General features: G+C 39.4%; 3 protein-coding genes and 1 long non-coding RNA gene across 8 annotated transcripts; 2 read left to right on the forward strand and 2 right to left on the reverse strand.

Annotated features, from left to right (window-relative positions):
• Positions 1-617: 617 nt before the first annotated feature.
• On the forward strand, positions 618-5,937 carry LOC113205536 (bifunctional peptidase and arginyl-hydroxylase JMJD5). Of its 4 annotated transcripts, none has more exons than XM_026421201.2 (9): positions 624-756; positions 1,248-1,413; positions 1,482-1,625; positions 1,739-1,904; positions 1,982-2,177; positions 2,481-2,621; positions 2,711-2,922; positions 3,021-3,191; positions 3,279-5,937. In XM_026421201.2, exons 1-9 carry the CDS (start codon positions 705-707, stop codon positions 3,537-3,539), a joined length of 1,509 nt encoding a protein of 502 aa, XP_026276986.1. In that variant the 5' UTR covers positions 624-704; the 3' UTR covers positions 3,540-5,937. The 4 variants fall into 4 exon arrangements, with proteins under 4 accessions (XP_026276989.1, XP_026276986.1, XP_026276987.1 ...); XM_026421202.2 differs by having other exon boundaries at positions 756-905; XM_026421203.2 differs by lacking the exon at positions 624-756 and adding an exon at positions 763-899.
• Positions 5,938-6,124: 187 nt separating this feature from the next.
• On the reverse strand, positions 6,125-13,362 carry LOC113205537 (phosphatidylinositol 5-phosphate 4-kinase type-2 alpha). Of its 2 annotated transcripts, XM_026421205.2 has the most exons (10): positions 12,969-13,362; positions 12,455-12,552; positions 12,252-12,362; positions 11,456-11,623; positions 10,342-10,480; positions 10,107-10,237; positions 9,823-9,991; positions 9,577-9,746; positions 9,331-9,476; positions 6,125-9,237 (listed from the first exon to the last, which is right to left on the reverse strand). In XM_026421205.2, exons 1-10 carry the CDS (start codon positions 13,101-13,103, stop codon positions 9,050-9,052), a joined length of 1,455 nt encoding a protein of 484 aa, XP_026276990.1. In that variant the 5' UTR covers positions 13,104-13,362; the 3' UTR covers positions 6,125-9,049. The 2 variants fall into 2 exon arrangements, with proteins under 2 accessions (XP_026276990.1, XP_026276991.1); XM_026421206.2 differs by lacking the exon at positions 11,456-11,623 and having other exon boundaries at positions 12,969-13,357.
• A 38-nt stretch (positions 13,363-13,400) lies between these two features.
• LOC113205538 (DNA-directed RNA polymerase III subunit RPC8) lies at positions 13,401-15,459 on the forward strand. The gene is made up of 6 exons (XM_026421207.2): positions 13,401-13,658; positions 13,766-13,949; positions 14,050-14,193; positions 14,270-14,400; positions 14,488-14,579; positions 14,742-15,459. The coding sequence occupies exons 1-5, from the start codon at positions 13,548-13,550 to the stop codon at positions 14,536-14,538; spliced, it is 621 nt and encodes a 206-aa protein (XP_026276992.1). The 5' UTR covers positions 13,401-13,547; the 3' UTR covers positions 14,539-14,579; positions 14,742-15,459.
• LOC113205523 (uncharacterized) lies at positions 14,607-17,847 on the reverse strand. Its single transcript, XR_008011833.1, has 2 exons — positions 17,702-17,847; positions 14,607-17,490 (listed from the first exon to the last, which is right to left on the reverse strand). It is a non-coding gene; the product is annotated as an uncharacterized LOC113205523 (long non-coding RNA).
• Between the last annotated feature and the right edge of the window lie 237 nt (positions 17,848-18,084).

The raw sequence follows: 18,084 nt of genomic DNA on the forward strand, positions 1-18,084 counted from the left end.
CGGGGGAGTGGTGGGTGGTGGGGGAGCTGCCACTTCCGACACTTTCCCCGCCATCCGCCCCGCGCCTGCAGCCCCTGCAGCCAGTGCATAGGTAACCCAACGTACTGGCATGTCTTAGCCTGGACACACCTGCGTTTTCTCTGAGCCGGCGTGTACCTCAGTCTGCACCGAGTAACGCACCCCGCACCCTGGGTGCGATCCCTGAGGTACGCTCATGCAGACCGAGGTACGTTACTCCGTTCTCCCCTGCTAACGAAACGGAGCGGATGAGCCGGATAAACGTGGACGGGGTGGCGGGCGGGGTGGCAGACGGAGCGGGGAAAGTTGGAGCGGTTGGAAGATATGAATATTCGAATATTCGAACAGGAGGTGTCCCCCGGAGTGTTTCGGCTTACGGTTGAGCAAAACCGTTCCTGATTGGTCGAGAGCTTCCCGCCTGTACGTCACGCCGGTAGTGGGGGTAGCGGCTCGACCTATCAGGAACCTTTATCTTCTACCCGCTATTATTCTTCCTCCCTTAACTGTAATACACTTGGAGGCAAAGTTATTCTGAAACTTATCTCAGAAATATCCGAGAACACCTCCGGCCCCAGGCCGTTCAAATCCCCTCCACTATTCCCGCTCCGCGTCCGCGTCCTCCGCTCCGCTTCGCATCCACGATCGCAATCGGAGCCAGGAGCCCTGGATCAGGGTGTGGACCCTAGATGCTTCGTTTAGTGCGCGCTTCGTTCCCCCAACCCACCACCAATTTTTTTGGTGTGTAGATGCTAACCTAGTTTTGGGCGTGATTCTAGGTGGAGCCCGCACGTTGTTCAAATTCGTACATAATACAGACAGAACGTCCTGAATGTAGATTGTGCCATGATTTTGTGCTGTTTATTCACCTTGAAATCTACCTTGTTAGTGTAAGCTCCATGACAACTCGTACATTTCCTTTACTTGCCACTTGCCTATAATTTGCTATGCGTGATGTTATCAATTTGGGTCGTTAAATGTTGGGGTAACCCTAAAATGCTTACCTATTTCTTCTGAAAATATTACTTTTTATGTGCGATTTGTGTTAAATATTCCCTGTAACTCACGAATGTCACATTCATTGCATTGCCTGATTTTCTAATTCTAGTTGAGTGTATGCTCTATAGCTTCTTTTAGGAGTGTCACACCCGTAGTTTTGATGTTAATTTACAAATTATAATGTCAGTTAACAACTATAATAATATAATAAGTAAACATTGCTTTTTTCCTAGGTCTTGAAGCAATGGCGGATGACAGTGTAGACCACGATGCAGTTGCTGAAAGGCTAGAAGCAAGTGTTTTGGAATCTCCAAAATGCAAACGAGACTTTCATTCTAGCCAATCCAGTCAGTTCAAAACAGCTGAGGGTGAGACAGCCCCTAAGAAACCATCATTTGGGTAAGGACGAACCATAATGGTAGGTCTGTAATGGTATAATGGTATATTGATGATTTCAAATTTTCTAGTGACAGGACTTCTTTAGTTCTTCCAAAGTTGTGGAAACTTCTTCCTGACAATGTTTGTAATACCTTTCCTCAACTGGATATTGTACCTAAACCTATTTTAAAGTTAATGAGGGATGCCGTATGCATAATACCTCAGTTGAAAGAGTAAGTCTGTCAGTCAACACTGTTACCTAAATGACTTGTATATTTTGCTTTCAGTACTTTCTAATTGTCACATATAATAAATGAAGAACTGTTGTGTCCTATTGTCATTATAGGAGTACTTCAAGCAGTGAAGAAAAAAAATTGCGACTTGAAGCAGAGCAAGCTCTTACCTCTATCCAAGCAGTATTGGATCATACATGGGAACAACTGAATACTGGTCACTGGAGAGATGTACCCATCGTACATCGGCATGTGTTTAGTATAGCCAGCCTCATTAAGGTGCAACTCCTGAACCTTCTTTTGAGTGTGTCAGTAATGACTATGATAAACATGAGCACAACATTTTTCTATTCCAGATTTTATGCCTTCTGTATTCTCAAGCTGGTGATGAAGAAACTCTTCTTCGTCTTGCTCTGAAAGCTGCGGATATGGGCTTATTGTTAGGAGCCCCTCTTCCATCTCCTAACGAGTGTCTTGATCTTACAATAGCTGCAAGCTTACTGAGTACCACTTTAGCCCAAGTGGTTGAGCAGTCAGGTTCATCAGAACAAGGTAAAAATCTACTTTCTTTTTCATGCTTTTGCGGAGTAATTGTCTCATTCTCAATCCTTCAGAAGTGGTGTTATTTTGTCTCTATTGAAAGGTAAATTTTGAACAGAGGATGCTGATTTCTTGGATACTATGAATTATGTAATTCTAATAAATGTTGTACCTAACTGTGTTCCAAAATTTAACTTGTTATAGCAGAGAAATTATCACCACTTCCAGAGTTTGTGTTCTTCATGAAAGTACTCTGTTGTTTCTCCTATTGTTTACGTTTATAATCACAAGCACATTACATTTTATTATCTTTAGATCCAATTCTTCTTGAAGATAGATCAACTCAATTTATTCTTAAGGGATTGTCTGGTTCTCCCATTAAAGAATTAGACTGTCCTTCTATTGAGAGATTTTGCACAGATCATTTCCTTCCAAAACTTCCAGTCAAAATAAAAGGTATGGTTTTAATTGGTTTTATTAGGTAATGGTTGAAATGAGGCAGAAAACTTTTCTTAATTTAGAAGTTTCTATACCTCCTTATGTAGGTTGTATGATGCACTGGCCAGCATCTAAGCGATGGAATGATATTGGATACCTGCAAAGAGTAGCCGGTGCACGAACAGTACCAATTGAGCTGGGTTCACACTATGCTCATACAGATTATTCCCAAAAATTGATGACTATTGCTGACTTTATTGAACAACATGTTGTTGGTGGTAAATTAGGGTACCTTGCTCAACATCAACTTTTTGAACAGGTCCTTAAATTTTTGTGTCAGTAAAATGCTACAAATTAGCAATGAATTAGCTTATTATAGTTTCCTTAAATTTACACAATCTTGTTCTGTAATTCCAGGTACCTGAATTAAGGGCTGATATTTGTGAACCGGAGTATTGTTGTCTGAGTGATGATTCCATTCAAGTAGAAGAACCTGCCAATGAGGGTACGGATATAAATGCTTGGTTTGGGCCTGCAGGCACAGTTTCTCCATTACATTATGATCCCAAACATAATCTCCTTGCTCAGGTGGATAGTTTAACTCATTATTTCTCAATGTATGCTATTCCGAATCATTTCATCAAATTTTGTCTGACCTATTGTTTTCATTTTCAGGTTGTTGGAACTAAGCGTATATTATTGTTTCCACCTGAAATATCACCCTCACTTTATCCTCACTCTGATAGATTACTAAGCAACACAGCTCGGGTTGACCCTGAGAAACCAGATTATGATCAATTTCCACTGTTCAAAAACATTGCACCACCAATTGAATGCAGGCTAGAAGCAGGAGAAATGTTGTATATCCCACCACGCTTTTGGCACCACGTACGTGCATTATCTACATCATTTTCTGTGAGTTTCTGGTGGAAATGATTTTGGTGTGTAAGTAACTAGCATGTACAGATATTATTTTTGACGAAGTTACATAATTTTGTGCTATAGTGTGGTTTGTAACCTATTAAAGAATTGTCATTTTGTTGACAAACAAGGACAAATTGCTGAACGTGCTAGTCATCTAGGGTCCAAGACTTAAATTATAATATTTAGAAGCCTGGCAAAGTGTACTATTTTAACATGTTAGTTGGCTATGATAGTGGGGTGGGGGCGGCTGGGGCTGGACTAGCCAGCCTCAGTCGTGGGTAAGACTCCTCGCGGCCCTCTTGCCTGGAAAGGGGGACAGGTCGGACGAATCTCGCATGCTATATTGTGCTTGCCTGTGTGCTGTGCCTTGCTTCTTCACTAATATGCCCAAACGCGACTGTCGTTATGCTTGCTTTATTTCACCTCTGTCGCTATGTACTGCCTAATCCCTTTCTAATTATCTTCACCTACTTTCGCTTTGCATTGTGGTGTGGCCTATCTCTCCCTCTTCTTAGGATTTAGCTCCTTGGGACTACGCGGCGCCAGTCCCTGGAAACCCGGGGCCAGCAAGAGGCCGGCGACGGCTCTCGTTCCGGACACGGCGCTACCCTGGAGGGTGGTGCTAGGGAGGAGGGGACGGGGCGAAGCTCGCCGTCGTCAACGTACCCGCGAGCTCCCTGCGAACCCCTGAAGCGCCGCTGTGCACCCCTCCCCCCCCCCCCCCCCCCTCTCCCCCCGTCTTCCCTTTAGCACTGGACTCTTTCTATATAAGTCTGCTGTGCGATTCAGGAGATCGTTGAAGAGAGGCTCTCCGATACCTCATGTATAGCTCCGTCCTTGTTGCACTCATAGGGCATCGCATCGCCCTCCACTTTGTCTCCATCCATGGCCTCCGGCTCCTCTCCTCTCTCGCCCCCTAGCATTTGCCTCTTACCCCTCTTGGGCATCTTTGCCTCTGTGCCGCGTTCGGCCCCTGGGCCAGAGGGCCTTCCCTCTGCTCCCCCCAGACTCCTGCCCTCCGCTGCTCTCTGCTTGGCCTGCTCGGTCTTTCCGGCCTTCGCTCTTCTCCTCATCTTCCCAGACTCTTCCTCGCTTAGCTCTCTCTTTACTCCCTTGCCTGCTGCTCCTCCCCCTCTGCTTTCGCGCTCTATGTGTTGTGCCTCCTCGCATGGCCTCTTTGAGCAGCACCTGTATTATCTATCTTGTTGCGTGCTGTTCCGGTACTACCCGTCGTTGGGTGGGCCAGAGCTGTACCTCTTCTGTTTGTTGTGGCATGCTGAGTTTCGTCCGATGTTGAGGGAGGGGTGCCATTTGCCGGGTTCCGGCCCGGTCGCTACACCCCTCCGCTATACCTTACCCCCTTCCAGGGACCCTGCACTACTAAACCACACACACGAGTTTAGAACCACGGCCCTCGGTTGTTGCGCGCGGAGTGCGGCGACAGGCCCCTCTGGGTTTGTGCGACGTTCGCCACCCTACACAGGAGTCGGCCTTTGCTTCACACTTTCTTACAGGGGTGTCCCGAGGTCCCGTGCTGGCGGCTTCGCTAAGCCCTGCCCCACCCTGGGACCCAGGGGTGGCTCTGACAAGGGCTGCTCCCGGATGTGGTGGAGTGTCGATGGCATAATACTGGAGTGAGGCGGTGGCCTTTTCCTCGTGGATACAACTATCTATCTATCTAATGTTAGTTGGCTATGATAGTGGCACAGTGTAATATTTGAAGAAATGGTGACTCTCTTGTACAGGGTGTACATCATGACATGCACATGACTGACTTGAGATTTGGTCAGAGAAAGAGAGTCAGATCTGTGTTAGCTGGCACCAAACGTCATTGAAAACCAATAAAGGTTGACCTTTGGTGAAATGACAGCAGACTGAATAAAAGAGATGATAATTTATTTATGACTGAACACAAGAGTTATATTATAATTTTTAACACAATTGTGGTAAGGCAGAGACTAACTGTGCAGGATTGTAATACTTTACACTGGAGATGGCTGTTTGTCTGAAAGTTGGAATTGTTCCTAGTGATTGTTGATCAAGTGCCTTATATTATTTACCTGATCTAGTAGCAATGATTAAATCTTAGAGAGGTTTCTTGCTTTACAAGTACAGTATTCAAAAATAATAAGAAGGCTGCTTCTCCTATCGGATGAAATATGTGACAGAACTACTTTTATTAATTTGTGGCAGATAGCGAACAATATTACGTACTATTTATGCTTTAGTTCAAGGTATGTGGTAGAAAGTCATTCATTCTATTTTTTAGATGATTTAACAATGATGTGGCACATTTTGCCTTTTAAAAATAATTTACAAATTGACTAATTACAATTGTACTTTAGTAAAAGTCCATTATGTTTCAAAGACTGAAATCAAATGTTCTTTATAATAAAGTTTAATACCTAAACTCAATCTCAAATTTTCTGCAACCACACTCATCACCAGCAAGAGGCATACATTTTGGATTCTGCACATGAGAGAGGTGCTCATGTGTACTGTGTGTCAGGCCTCCGGCACAGCAGTAGACGAGTTTGTCTACTCGCCCTACCCCCAAGGCACCATGAACAGTACTAAGGAAATTTAAAAAGTCACAATTAATGCAGGACAAGTTATAATTTATTCAGGATCAACAAAATGAAAAAATTACAGTTTGAAAAAGATACATAACTGGAATAAAATCTTGTTTGCATTCAACCTAAAACAACTCGCTGAAATACAGCAGTGTAGACAAGAAATATAAGAAGTTATATGGGCATATTCTATTTTACTTTTCTTACAAAGATCACTTTGGTCCAGAATATTGCCAACGAATACAACTAGTGTATTTTCACAAGAGATATCTGATGTAATAGGAATCACTCCAGTGACCACATTATAATAGAATATGACCACACCAACAGCACAAGCATTTAATTCACACCAAAGTAGGAGTGAAATTGGAACAGGCAGGAGAAGAGGGAAATGCAAATTAAGTAATTTTAAAACTGGTTGGTTTTAAAGGCAAGGAAAAAAGCAAAATGAGAACTATACAAGTAGACTAATCTGGTTGAGCAAAATAATATGGGTGTGTTATTAAAAAGTTCCAAACAGTGCTTGACACTGTTTGTTTAATTCTGATTCACACCAAATACAGATAGATAGCAATTTTTAAAAAAAGCAAAAATTTTAAAATCGATAAAACTTGTGAGCGACAGTTATTAAAAGGAAACATTCTCACATAGTCTGCTAAGTGGTACCTTCATACATCTCATGTTGTACATGTCATACATCAGAATGATTACACTGACTCAATTGATTAAAAAGAATCAAGCTGAAAAAAGTAGATATCAACAGAAATATAAGCTACAAACGAGTCACTACTATCCCAGAATGAGATCATTTAAAACTAAAATGCAAGTTCCCTTCACCAATGGCACAATTTGGCACCAGCAGAAACACATACCAGTGGATTGAACAGGGAAATCTAAATGACAAGAGAGACCATTCAAATTTTCAATATAATTGTCCGTGCTCCGAAGTACTGTAGTTGAAAGTTGACATAGATTTAATGACAAGCATAATAGGTTCCCCTGCAGGGATTATGCCCCCAGATTGCATTGAATCTCTTGTTATTGCCAAACCATATGTGGGCATAATAATTAAGTAAAATTCAAACATGCCAATAACATTTTACAGAACATATGCAGAGCAGCTTCAACCCTCACTCTTCTGGCCCTTACACAAGACCAATAATCACTAGAATTATAAAGCAGACTAAAGCTGTCAGGCTGATTAAGACATAATCATGATGTTTTACAAACACCTTTCCAAACTATACATATAATTTCTGCCAAGAAAGACTTTTTAAATCTGATATATGCATGCACACAAATTCACAAAACTTCCAAGCAGTCTTCAGAAATAAGTCTTATAACTTGTCTGACCATACCAACCCAAATCAACAGAGCAACAACATACGACTAGAATAAGAGATACATACAGAAGAGGCAACATATGAAACAAGCCAGTAAAAGCCAAATAAAAAAGGAAAGAAAAGAAAAGCACATACCATTAACAAAATAAAATACTTAATAGTAATTTGGCATGAAGAAACAAAACATTGAACTACAAAGTACATTAACAATAATAAAACTGATTGAGCTTGGACATGACAAACACTTACATATTAACTGATATACACACAACTAAAATTAATACTTTTACCATTTCTCAAAAGAAATGTAATTTATAACATTGGAGTTAGTTTTAATAATGTTGCCTAGTAAGATATTTGATATACTGCTTACAGGCAAGAAAAACTGACAGGTAAGTTGGGGAGGGAGTAGGGAAAACTACAAAAATGTCGAACTATTATTCTCAATATAGTCAACATCAGGCTTTAGCAACAGTTATTATTTTCTTAAAAGAGATAGATAATTCCTATTAGGCATAACACTTGTCTGTTAAGATACAAAATTTCTCGAATACAATAGTTTAATGTGCGTTAGACGGCTTACATGTACATGATATTAAGCAACCTTCTAACCTTCTGAGCAAAGTTCTAACACAGAACTGAAACTGAATTCTTACCTGCAAACAAAATGGTAGATTAAACTTGACCGTCATGTTTAGAAACAGGTAAATTTGTTAAATGAAAGTAAACAAATGGGTGTAACTGTCAATACCAACAGTAACCCCATACATTTTGCAATAATTGATTAAAAAATTACAGGAACAGTAACAATACATTGAAACACAGTAAGAGCCACCAATGAATTGATTTACGTTAAAGTATATGTGAGTGTGTGTGTGAGTGTGTGTGTGTGTGTAAAATTGTACTTGTACAACAAGCTATCAGGCCACTTAGTGATGTAGAAGTAGTAAGGAGAGATGTTTTGGAGCAGCTGCAGACAAACCAAGCTGCAATGAATGTTCAAGATATACCAATATTCAATTTGGTGAAAAGTAAACTAAACACAACATAAAAACTCTTTGCACCTTGTTCTTCTTAAACTTCAATAAGTATGAAGAACAACTAACTACAGTTCAGAGCACTCAACAACTTTGCAGATTTGAATAGTATGTAGAATTAAGCAAACTCAGTAACCTATAACAGAAATGAAAATAGGCATTTGTTTCAACAATTTTGAACTTTTATCAAGGCATCAAGAAATTTTAATTTGCAGATAGAAAAAGCATCCTTCAAACATTAAATGCTACAATTTCAGATTTGTATTTTTCCTGCAGATGTGTGTCAAAATAGTGTAAGATAGAAATAAAATATTCCACCATAATATAAGGGATAAAATGTAAGAAATATCAAGGAGAGTTACAAGAGACACATAGAATCACATTCTACATACTTTAGAAAATAAAGCCATCATTTTTGGTAAAAGTGAGAGTGATATGATGCCTTCCCACACCTACTACACCGGTAGCAACGATTCGCTGGACAGCTCATCTTAGGGAAAGAGTTTTGCTCACGAAATGCTCTCAGTCATCAAAGCAGTCCCCTAAATTATAAGCAAACAGGGGATAAATTATTCAATGGCTTTGCTGAGGAACTCCAGGAAACGTTTCCCATACACCTCAGGATCACAGGTAGAAATGCCATCCACATTTGCTCCATATTTAACACTTTTGGCCGCTTTGGCAGCTTGCTTTTTAACGCCATAATGTGTTAAGACATCAATTAATGCCAGAAAATAAATTTCCTTAATTGGTGCTCCTGCAAATTGAATAAGATATGTTTTGGTTTCTAGGTATTAACACTATTACAATTGGGTCTTTATTCTATTTTTAGAAAGTATCACAATCTTACCTTCAGAGCTGGGAATAGCATAAATATCAAGTTCGGGAATGATGCAACCATCATATTGGAGACTTGACTCCCTCAGGAATTGTGCAGCAGCATGAGGTGAATCTGGAGGAGTGGAAATCCCACCTCCACCCCAGTAGCCATGCCTCCTAAAAAATAAAAACAAATTGGTAATAAACAGAATAATGAGGATTACTGTGAATTTAAGTTCAAATAAGAATGCATGAAAAACTGAGATAGTGAACTTACCCTTCCCCAATATTTCGATTTTCAAGTCCACTGCCAGAGTCAGAATCATCATCATCATCATTTTCCTCACTCTCCTGCTCCTGGCGCTCGCGGCTTTCTTGTTCTGCTCTGGCACAGTCATGGATTCCCAGCAGTAGAGAATAGTCCATGAGATGAAGCTTTGTCAGAAACTGCGGGCAATAGAAAATATAAATTACCATAAACCCCCAAAAAACTTCTGTTATGAGTGACATAAAATTTACTAACATCAACATCTGCAGTTAATGTATCCATTAACTTATCCTTAGCTTCATCTCCTATAAAAATCTTTTTTCCCTCCTTGACAAAATCATTGTCTTTAAGAGTAGGAAGATCTTTTTCTTTTTCCTTGTCTGACGCTTCTCTGTCTACTGTTGAGCCTTTTAAGTCAAATTTCCTGAAATAAAATTGGTTATATAAATCTGGAGGGCTCTCAAAACCCCCATAATATTAAAAAAAAACGGGGGGGAGGAAAGGCATGAGAAAAACTAGATTACACTAAGTTCTTTTACCTATGGATTTGAAGATGATTACTGAAAACATTACGCATGGCAACCAAGTAATGTTCAACACCATCAACAGTAATGCGGTACATGCCCAAATATTGAGGCAATAAGGTCTTCCCATGTCGCTCCACTATATACTATAAGAGAGAAAAGTTAAGCTAAAGGAAACAATGCTTCTAATGGTTTTAAAGGTTGACATTTAGTTCTGTGAAATAACTATTGGACTTTGAAAAATACTTACAGGATGATAATCTTTCAAAAATGAATGCATTCTCTCAACTTCTTCACTTGTGAGAGATTTCAAGATGAACAAACGATCGTACGACTGATAAAATTTTGCCCCTGATTTTCCTGGATTATCCATAGTGACTGGCTGTGACCTAAAATAAGATCAGGGCAAAAGGTATAGTATCAACATTAAATAATGACCAATGACCAATCATGACCGAACCATAACATCTTTTATCTTAGCAAGCAAATCTTTAACATTTTAAAAGATTTTAAAGCCAAACTGAGTAAGGATGAAATATTTCTGAATGGCTTGGGAATGCAAGGCTGCAAACAGCAATAAAGTAGTACTCCAATTGACAGATAGAAAAGGCCTGATCAACTATTGAGTAGGAACAAAAATGGAGGTGAACACAGTTCTTAAAGCTCCCTCTTTTTAGAAGCTCCTTCTTATACTGAACTCGAATGAGTTCGTAAAACACTGATGTTACTATTTGTCAGATCACATAAGCAATATAATTGGTAGTAAAGTTAAGTAATGCGAAATCAAATCAGTCATTGTCAGTATCACACACATGTCCCAGCTAAAGAAATACCACAATAGTAATAACAGTCCAAACACGCTGACAAACATTCCTTCACAGGTTCAGTTACAAACAAAAACAATCTTAAAGCACAACAAAAACCATAGAAAAAAATAAAAAATAAAAATAGTATAGATGCAACAAAAAAAAATCTGGCTCACACTAAGTACTGTATTTAACTGAGTCTAAAACCACTTTTTTTCCCCGAAAGTGGAGGAAAAGGGGGGGGGGGGGGTTGTCTTAAACGTCCAAGTTAAACCAAGGGGAGTCCAGAAAACTTCAGAAGCCCGGAAACACGTTAAATGTCAGCGCCTCCCGGTTTTTTTTTTCTTTCTTTCTGAATTTGAGCCCATAAAAGTGGGGGGTGGGGGGGGGTCTTAAATGTGGAGGGGTCTTAGACTCAGGTGAAAACAGATTCAATACTAGAAACACAACATACCTCACCAAGCAAACAATGAAGAAGATAAACAACACATGCTAACACTAAAAGACAGAGAATGTCAACAAGCAATGTCTATCACACCCTGCAACCAATTAACTGACCTCATGCGCTTTTGACGCAACTTCTGACTGTAACCAGTGATACGTGGGGAAGCACAATCATGATGAGAAGGGTGGGCAGGAAGAGTGAAAGAGCGGTGGAGCCCATGAGGCTTTTCATGCCAATTGTCCACAGGCTGAGCTCGCCGCCACAATTGGTAGCGTTGGGTCCTAACCACAACCCAAAATTGCTTACAGGTTGCGAACTATCATTAAAAATAGAGGATGTCTGTAGTTTTAAGTTTTCGTACAATTCATAACTTTCACAATAATTCTTAGTTGCGTTAATAGATATATATCATTGTGCTCAGAAACACAAAACAAAACATTGAACCATAAAAAGCAAAAAGGGGGAGAGGAGAAAGAGGTCTATAATGACAAGTGGGGATACTCAAATATAATAAGATAATGAGGCATCTAGTACATGATCAGATAGCATGCAGAAATTTAGAAAAGTAGCTGTGATGCTGTATTTGAAGTAAACATTTACGTGGCTACACAAATACTTCATAATTAAAGAAAAGAACTGATCTGCATGACAAAAAAGTCAAATAAACCTACAAAATAAGAGTAAAGAAGACACTGCATGCATCAAACCTTGCCTGCGCAGGTGCATAAAGCAAATACATATTTATGAATACAATCAAAGAGAAAGATACTTCATAGCTATGGCAAAATATAAAGAAAATAAAGGATAGCAACAATGAAACTTTTCGGCCAACTAAAATATATTCCCAGAAAGTAAGAAAGATCTAAGTTTGTGCATTATAAAGCACTCCATGCATGTAGCTATTCTTACCTAGTCATTGATTCCTTATAATCAATATCATCAACTCCAAAGCGCTCACGAAGATTTCGGAATACTAGAGGACAATATTCTTTTACTTTGAAATGGCTAGGCATGTTTTCTCTGAGGTGGAAAAAATAATCAAACAGGAAATGTCAGAATCTTATCTTGAGTGTAGTTCAGTCATACAAGAGACATAATCTGTACAAGCTTACTTGTTAAACAGATGATTATCAACTTTCAGCTTTGAATAAGCCTTGAAGTCATCTGGAAGTAGCATCACAGGTATTGTCATGTGGCTCAATTCATTTATCTGTAACAAAAGTAAACTTGCTTGTAATGAATAAAATAAAAGATATGGTGATTGACTGCAGACAAAAGAATATCAAGTGTCCATAGATGAAAAAATAGATTTAAAGCAAAGGAACATATGTTTCACTTCAAACTCTTCACCTCAAAGAGATCATCGTACAGAATACATACAAGTATATATACAATTCATACAAGTTGACAGAATCATTTAGTCTCAGAGGATATGATGCTAGACAAAATTAGTACCCCTTTTCCAGTTTGAATGACTTGTCATTCCAAGCATTTGAAAGCCATGAATATTTCAGTTCCACACATGAAGCAAAAATATTCTCAATATAGAACATTCTCTGATACAGATGGTATTAATTAATGACTAGGACTATGATAACCTCAACGAAAGAGGTTGTGACCACTTACTGTATGGTTGACTCCCCACATGAAGACGGACAGCAGTGGTTCATTAGCACGGAACAATTTCACTTTCTGATGCTTGACTCGAAAATGTTTCTTTTTCAGTTTGCTCAGAGCCCCTTGCGTCAATGGCAAACTCATTGTTGAACAACTGTAGGACCGACTTGTACAAAATACAGCTACAGCAGCCTATCGTTAGGCTTCCAGTGCCTCACAGGTCTCAGGGAACCCCATTTATCAATCAAAGACACTGCTGATAAACGTTTGTCTTCTAATGGTTGCCTTGAATTGACCTCAATAGTAAATTGCTTCAAATTATTATAGCAACAAAATATTTAAAATTACACATTTACGAAGGTTGAGAAAGTTTTTCACCCAAAAGCAGCAGGATAGAAAAGTTGGGTTTAGTTGAGTCGAGTCGTAGGATCCATTCCTGTCACAACCGGTCTTGAATCGACCAGCAACGGGCAACACAATCACAAAGTAAGGGAACAGACCCCTGTGTTTACATCCTGTCAAGACTTCTGCTTGTGTGCTCCAACTCTTTCTGTCGATGTTTACCGGGCTGGAACATTTTTTCGCAAAATGTTTGTGTTAGCTGAAATGAAACATGTCATTCGAACGCCTCCTTGGAAATTCAACGTCAAACTGACCGACGCCATTGCCGAGGAATTGAACAAGAAATTGGCTAATAAGGTAACCCTTCGTAAAAACAAGTAACCTAGAACGAACGTGTTGGATGTGTGGGAATTATAATTACTTTATTTACAACACTTTGGATTGAAAATGTCCCATTTCCCCAGGTCGTGCTGAATGTTGGTCTTTGCATAGCGTTACATGACATAATACATATGGAGGACTCGTTTATTTTTCCGGGCGATGGAGCGGCCCACACTAAAGTTCGATTTCGTTATGTAGTGTTTCGACCATTTCTTGAAGAAGTTCTTGTTGGAAAAATACGTAGTTGTAGCTCAGAAGGCGTTCATGGTAAATTTTTACATAATATTATCTTGTTTTATAAGCTTTAATATGATAACCCTTTTAATTTGTAATATGGCCCTTTGATTCTCCCCCTTATTTCTTTCAGTTACCTTAGGTTTTTTCGACGATATTGTAATTCCACCCTCAGCCTTACAACATCCGTCAAGATTTGATGAGACCGAACAGGTGTGGGTTTGGGAATATGACACTGGGGCAGATGGAGAGAAGCATGATCTTTTCATGGATGCAGGTAAATATTATGTTAAAATTCAGTTTCATCAAAAAATTTAATTTTAATACCAACGGCTCAACTTTTCTGCTTATAGGGGAACCTATCAGATTCCGAGTAACAGCAGAGAGCTTCACAGAAACTTCTCCAAGTGGTCCTGAAACCCCTGATGCTACAACACCTGCTGATTCTGCCAAACCAGAGCACAAAATTCCCTACACATTGACTGTAGGCACATTTAACCACTTACACGTGTTATGTATTTCTTAAGTAGCCTTCTTTGTGCTGGTTGTATCTGTTTTTCTGTTTTTCCAGGGTGGAATAAGTGAGTCTGGATTGGGATTGTTATCTTGGTGGACTTCATGACCTGTGTTCGAGTTTTTCTTGTGTCACAAGAGATAATCAAGGTATCTCAACTCAAAACTGACTCATCATTTTTTAAATTTTTGTCATGGATTTATTGTTTCAAGAACATCAATGACATTCAGATTCATTCAACTAGTTCTCTAAAATACAGAATAATTCTTTCAATTTTACATATTTTTTTACATGGTCATGGATTTTTGCAGGAGACAAACACTACAACGAAATGAAGACACAGAACCATAAACAAGAATTGTCTTGGATTGTTTTCACAACTCCTTATTATGCATTTGTTGGCTAAAGCTCTTCCTTTGGTTTAAAGATGGATGAAATAATTTGGGAAATCATCATAGTCCCACAGCTTTTGACATGCAATCCAATATATGATTAGTTAGATACCAGACTTGCAGGGAGGTCATATAGAGTTAAGCACTTACGTATATTGGCCCAAGAACTGGGTTTAATTGTTAAATAGCAACCATACCTTACCTACCAAGTCTCCAACATCTAAGAAAATAACTTTGGACTATACATTCCAGTGAAACCACAAAGTGTATCTCTATTAAAGTTCTCAGATATGCACAATGTTAAAATTTAATCTTTCCCCTGAAAAAATAGTGATTGTTTATACATTTTAAAAGTATTTCCTTTCCTCTTCTGCTGACAACTGACCTAATTCTATATCAAAAACTCGGTTAATGAAATGAGAAATGGACCATTTTCCTGTAATTTTTTGTTGTACTGTCAATGAATATACTTTCATTTACAACAATGCGCTTAAAGTGTCATCAAAACATTTTTCTTTGTTCTTTTTTGTTGTCTATGTTTCTTACATTTAGAACATTGTAGTTAAATATTATATAATGTAAAAACATTTCTACATGGTACTTTAAGTATTTATCTAACATAAAGAAATTTAACACATTTTGTTTTTCTAATCTTAAGTGATCCTACAAATCCCTCCTGTGTTTCGTATGGTTAGGACACGGGTTGTCAGACAATGTGCTTGCTGATGATAGAATTTTTCAGTCTAGGAAAATACTTGAACTTGAGTCTACAGCAAACTATCTGGGGCCTCTTTTTAGGGCCAAGAATGGTTAGTTAACAAAAATTAAATCAACTTAGTTCTGATAAACCTTGATCTTTTGTTAAGCATACCACAAATAGAGTTTGGGAGTTTGGCATAAGACAATTATGAGTTTCTTTGAGTTTCTGAAAGACTTAACATGTGTAAAATCTAGAGAAAAGCGAGGCAGGGAAAGGGGGTTGCATTTACAGAAAAAAATCTTATTTTTCCTCCGAGAGGTTTTTAAAATGTCTGTTGGGCTTCAGGGAATGCCCAGTTATTGTTGAAGAGTACTTGGGCAGCAAAATTATTATCTTTCAGTCTTGGAAGTATCATGTTCTTAAATCAAATCAAAGGGGAAAATAACAGATTTTTCTGAGAACAGTAGAATGCCTATTTGTTTCAGTTTTGCTTGTCCTTGCACTTATAACAGTGGATTCTATAGAAATCATGCCTTTTTTGTAGCACAATAAGTAGATTATTGACTACACTATAGAAGTTTTGTTGTCATTATTTTCTTAAACCGAATTCTTTAAATTGTGAAAAAGCTTTTGAAATTTAGTTACATTTTAATTCCATACGTTTACAAAATTGGTTAGCAAGATATGTCATAGCAGTGATTTCAGATGGGGGATATTAAAGGGTATGAGTACATAGTATAGTTTATACACCTGTAACTTCACTCGAACAATAAAGTAACAAGAAAATCACTAATATATTATCGCCATCGCTGAGGTAAAACAAACTGTAACATATGGGAAAATTTCTTTCTATCACTAAAGTGCTTTTACATCTACAAAATCGATTTTAAATTTACAGTTTGGAGGACGTATAATTTTAGTCAAAGTACATATGAATGACCATTCTCTAGAATTTAAGTGGAAGGAGGTACAGCATGATATATTTGAAATTGGAATAACTTGCTTCTTGAGAAAAGAAGCATTGCCGTCAAGAAATTCATAAATTACTAAAAATTAAAACTTATTTCAGTACTGTCATGTTATTTTGTTTCACCCTTTCTATCTTATTCATGACCTGGGAGAATGCAAGGACAGCAAAGGTAAGCATGCTGTTTTGAAAGGACGGATCAAAAGAGAAGATACCGCTATCACTTCCACACTTTCTGGAACTACATTAAATGTAACTCATAAAAAAAGAACACTAACCAAAGGCTTACACACACATTATATTGTTTCGTCACAGTTGTATACTTCGGTCATGGAATATTTTGCTATATTACAGATTTTGATTTTAAAGGAGAGAGAAATGCACTGAGAGAGAGTACAATTTAATGATGTGCAAATTTCTTTTTAGACTAGAAAAAACAGACAGATTGTTTTATTCTGGTAATACTTGCCTGACAAAGGGGCATCCCCACACAATACTGAGACGTGATTGCCGACCCCTCAATCCTATTCCATCAGGTACAAAGTTATACATCGACATTGTTCTGCAACACACTCGCACAACACACAAACAGACACATACGCTCACGTTCTCTCAGATACACTAGTAACACATCATCACAATACCCTTTGGAAGAAGTAAGTTTTTCTATTTTACAAAATGTATATACATGAGTGCTAGGTCAGTGCGCGCCACACAACCGCCACTCCTGATGTATCACAGCTGATACCCAAAGGAGAGATATTTGCCATCATTCCTCTCATACTGCTGACGGTAGACGAAACCATGGTTTGATGACTAGTGGCTCTTCCGAATGACAGTTTCTTTGGGCGATTATTCAATAACCAGACAGCGCGGAAGGTGCTCCCGCAGGTACTCGAACAGCTCCTGCGAGGCACCCGGGCAGTTGGTCAGCTCCAGCTCCTGGAGGTGGCGGAGCTGGATCAGACTGGACAGACCGCTGGAGGTGAGCTGCGGGCAGCCTGGAGGCAAGACAAAAAGGGCAACGAGTGAGCAACGACCAGGTCGGGGTAGTAGCGCCGCGCTGGGCAGGCAAGCCGTGGACGAAGCTGGCAGGCGGGAGAGCTCGCCTAACGCCTAACAGGCGCTCCGCCGAGGTCACGGCACAGGCTCTCAGCTGACCAAAACGGGGAGAACAACGTAACAAAATAGGACCAAAATGTCGTCGCTCACCTGCTAGTGACAACACTTGCAGGTTTCTCATGCCGCAAAGGTGCTGCAGGCCAAAGTCCCGGACCTGAGAGCACCAGCGGAGGAAGAGGGCGCTGAGAGACAGCATCGTGGAGATGTAGCCCACGCCGATGTCCGTGATGTGGACGCACCTGCCCGAACAAGAACACATGCCGAGAGCGTCGTTAGTTAAACTCTAGAGACATTTTGATGCATTAAAAACAATCAAAGCATTTTCGGCCACATCAGAAATGAGTCAATAGTGACTCGCCGACTTTCCACCACGTCCACGGGTATGGGCTGTTGCCGGGGCCCCGTTGTGGGTCCCGGAGGTCTTAAAGGTGCTTTTTTGTATGGAGGGGTTGGGGGAAATTTGAACGGATGGG

This window comes from Frankliniella occidentalis, unplaced genomic scaffold (genome assembly GCF_000697945.3).
Source record: "Frankliniella occidentalis isolate FOCC.00 unplaced genomic scaffold, Focc_3.1 Scaffold251, whole genome shotgun sequence".
In the NCBI taxonomy this organism is placed as follows: Eukaryota; Metazoa; Arthropoda; class Insecta; order Thysanoptera; family Thripidae; genus Frankliniella; species Frankliniella occidentalis.

Coding starts and splice junctions, on each gene's coding strand:
- LOC113205538 (XM_026421207.2), top strand. CDS start 13,548: ATGTTTGTGTTAGCTGAAATGAAACATGTCATTCGAACGCCTCCTTGG. Junction 13,659..13,765: donor ACAAGAAATTGGCTAATAAG/GTAACCCTTCGT, acceptor CCATTTCCCCAG/GTCGTGCTGAATGTTGGTCT. Junction 14,194..14,269: donor TGATCTTTTCATGGATGCAG/GTAAATATTATG, acceptor TTCTGCTTATAG/GGGAACCTATCAGATTCCGA.
- LOC113205536 (XM_026421201.2), top strand. CDS start 705: ATGCTTCGTTTAGTGCGCGCTTCGTTCCCCCAACCCACCACCAATTTT. Junction 757..1,247: donor ACCCACCACCAATTTTTTTG/GTGTGTAGATGC, acceptor CTTTTTTCCTAG/GTCTTGAAGCAATGGCGGAT. Junction 2,923..3,020: donor AACATCAACTTTTTGAACAG/GTCCTTAAATTT, acceptor CTGTAATTCCAG/GTACCTGAATTAAGGGCTGA.
- LOC113205537 (XM_026421205.2), bottom strand. CDS start 13,103: ATGAGTTTGCCATTGACGCAAGGGGCTCTGAGCAAACTGAAAAAGAAA. Junction 12,553..12,968: donor TGTGGGGAGTCAACCATACA/GTAAGTGGTCAC, acceptor CTTTTGTTACAG/ATAAATGAATTGAGCCACAT. Junction 10,481..11,455: donor TTGCGTCAAAAGCGCATGAG/GTCAGTTAATTG, acceptor ATCTTATTTTAG/GTCACAGCCAGTCACTATGG.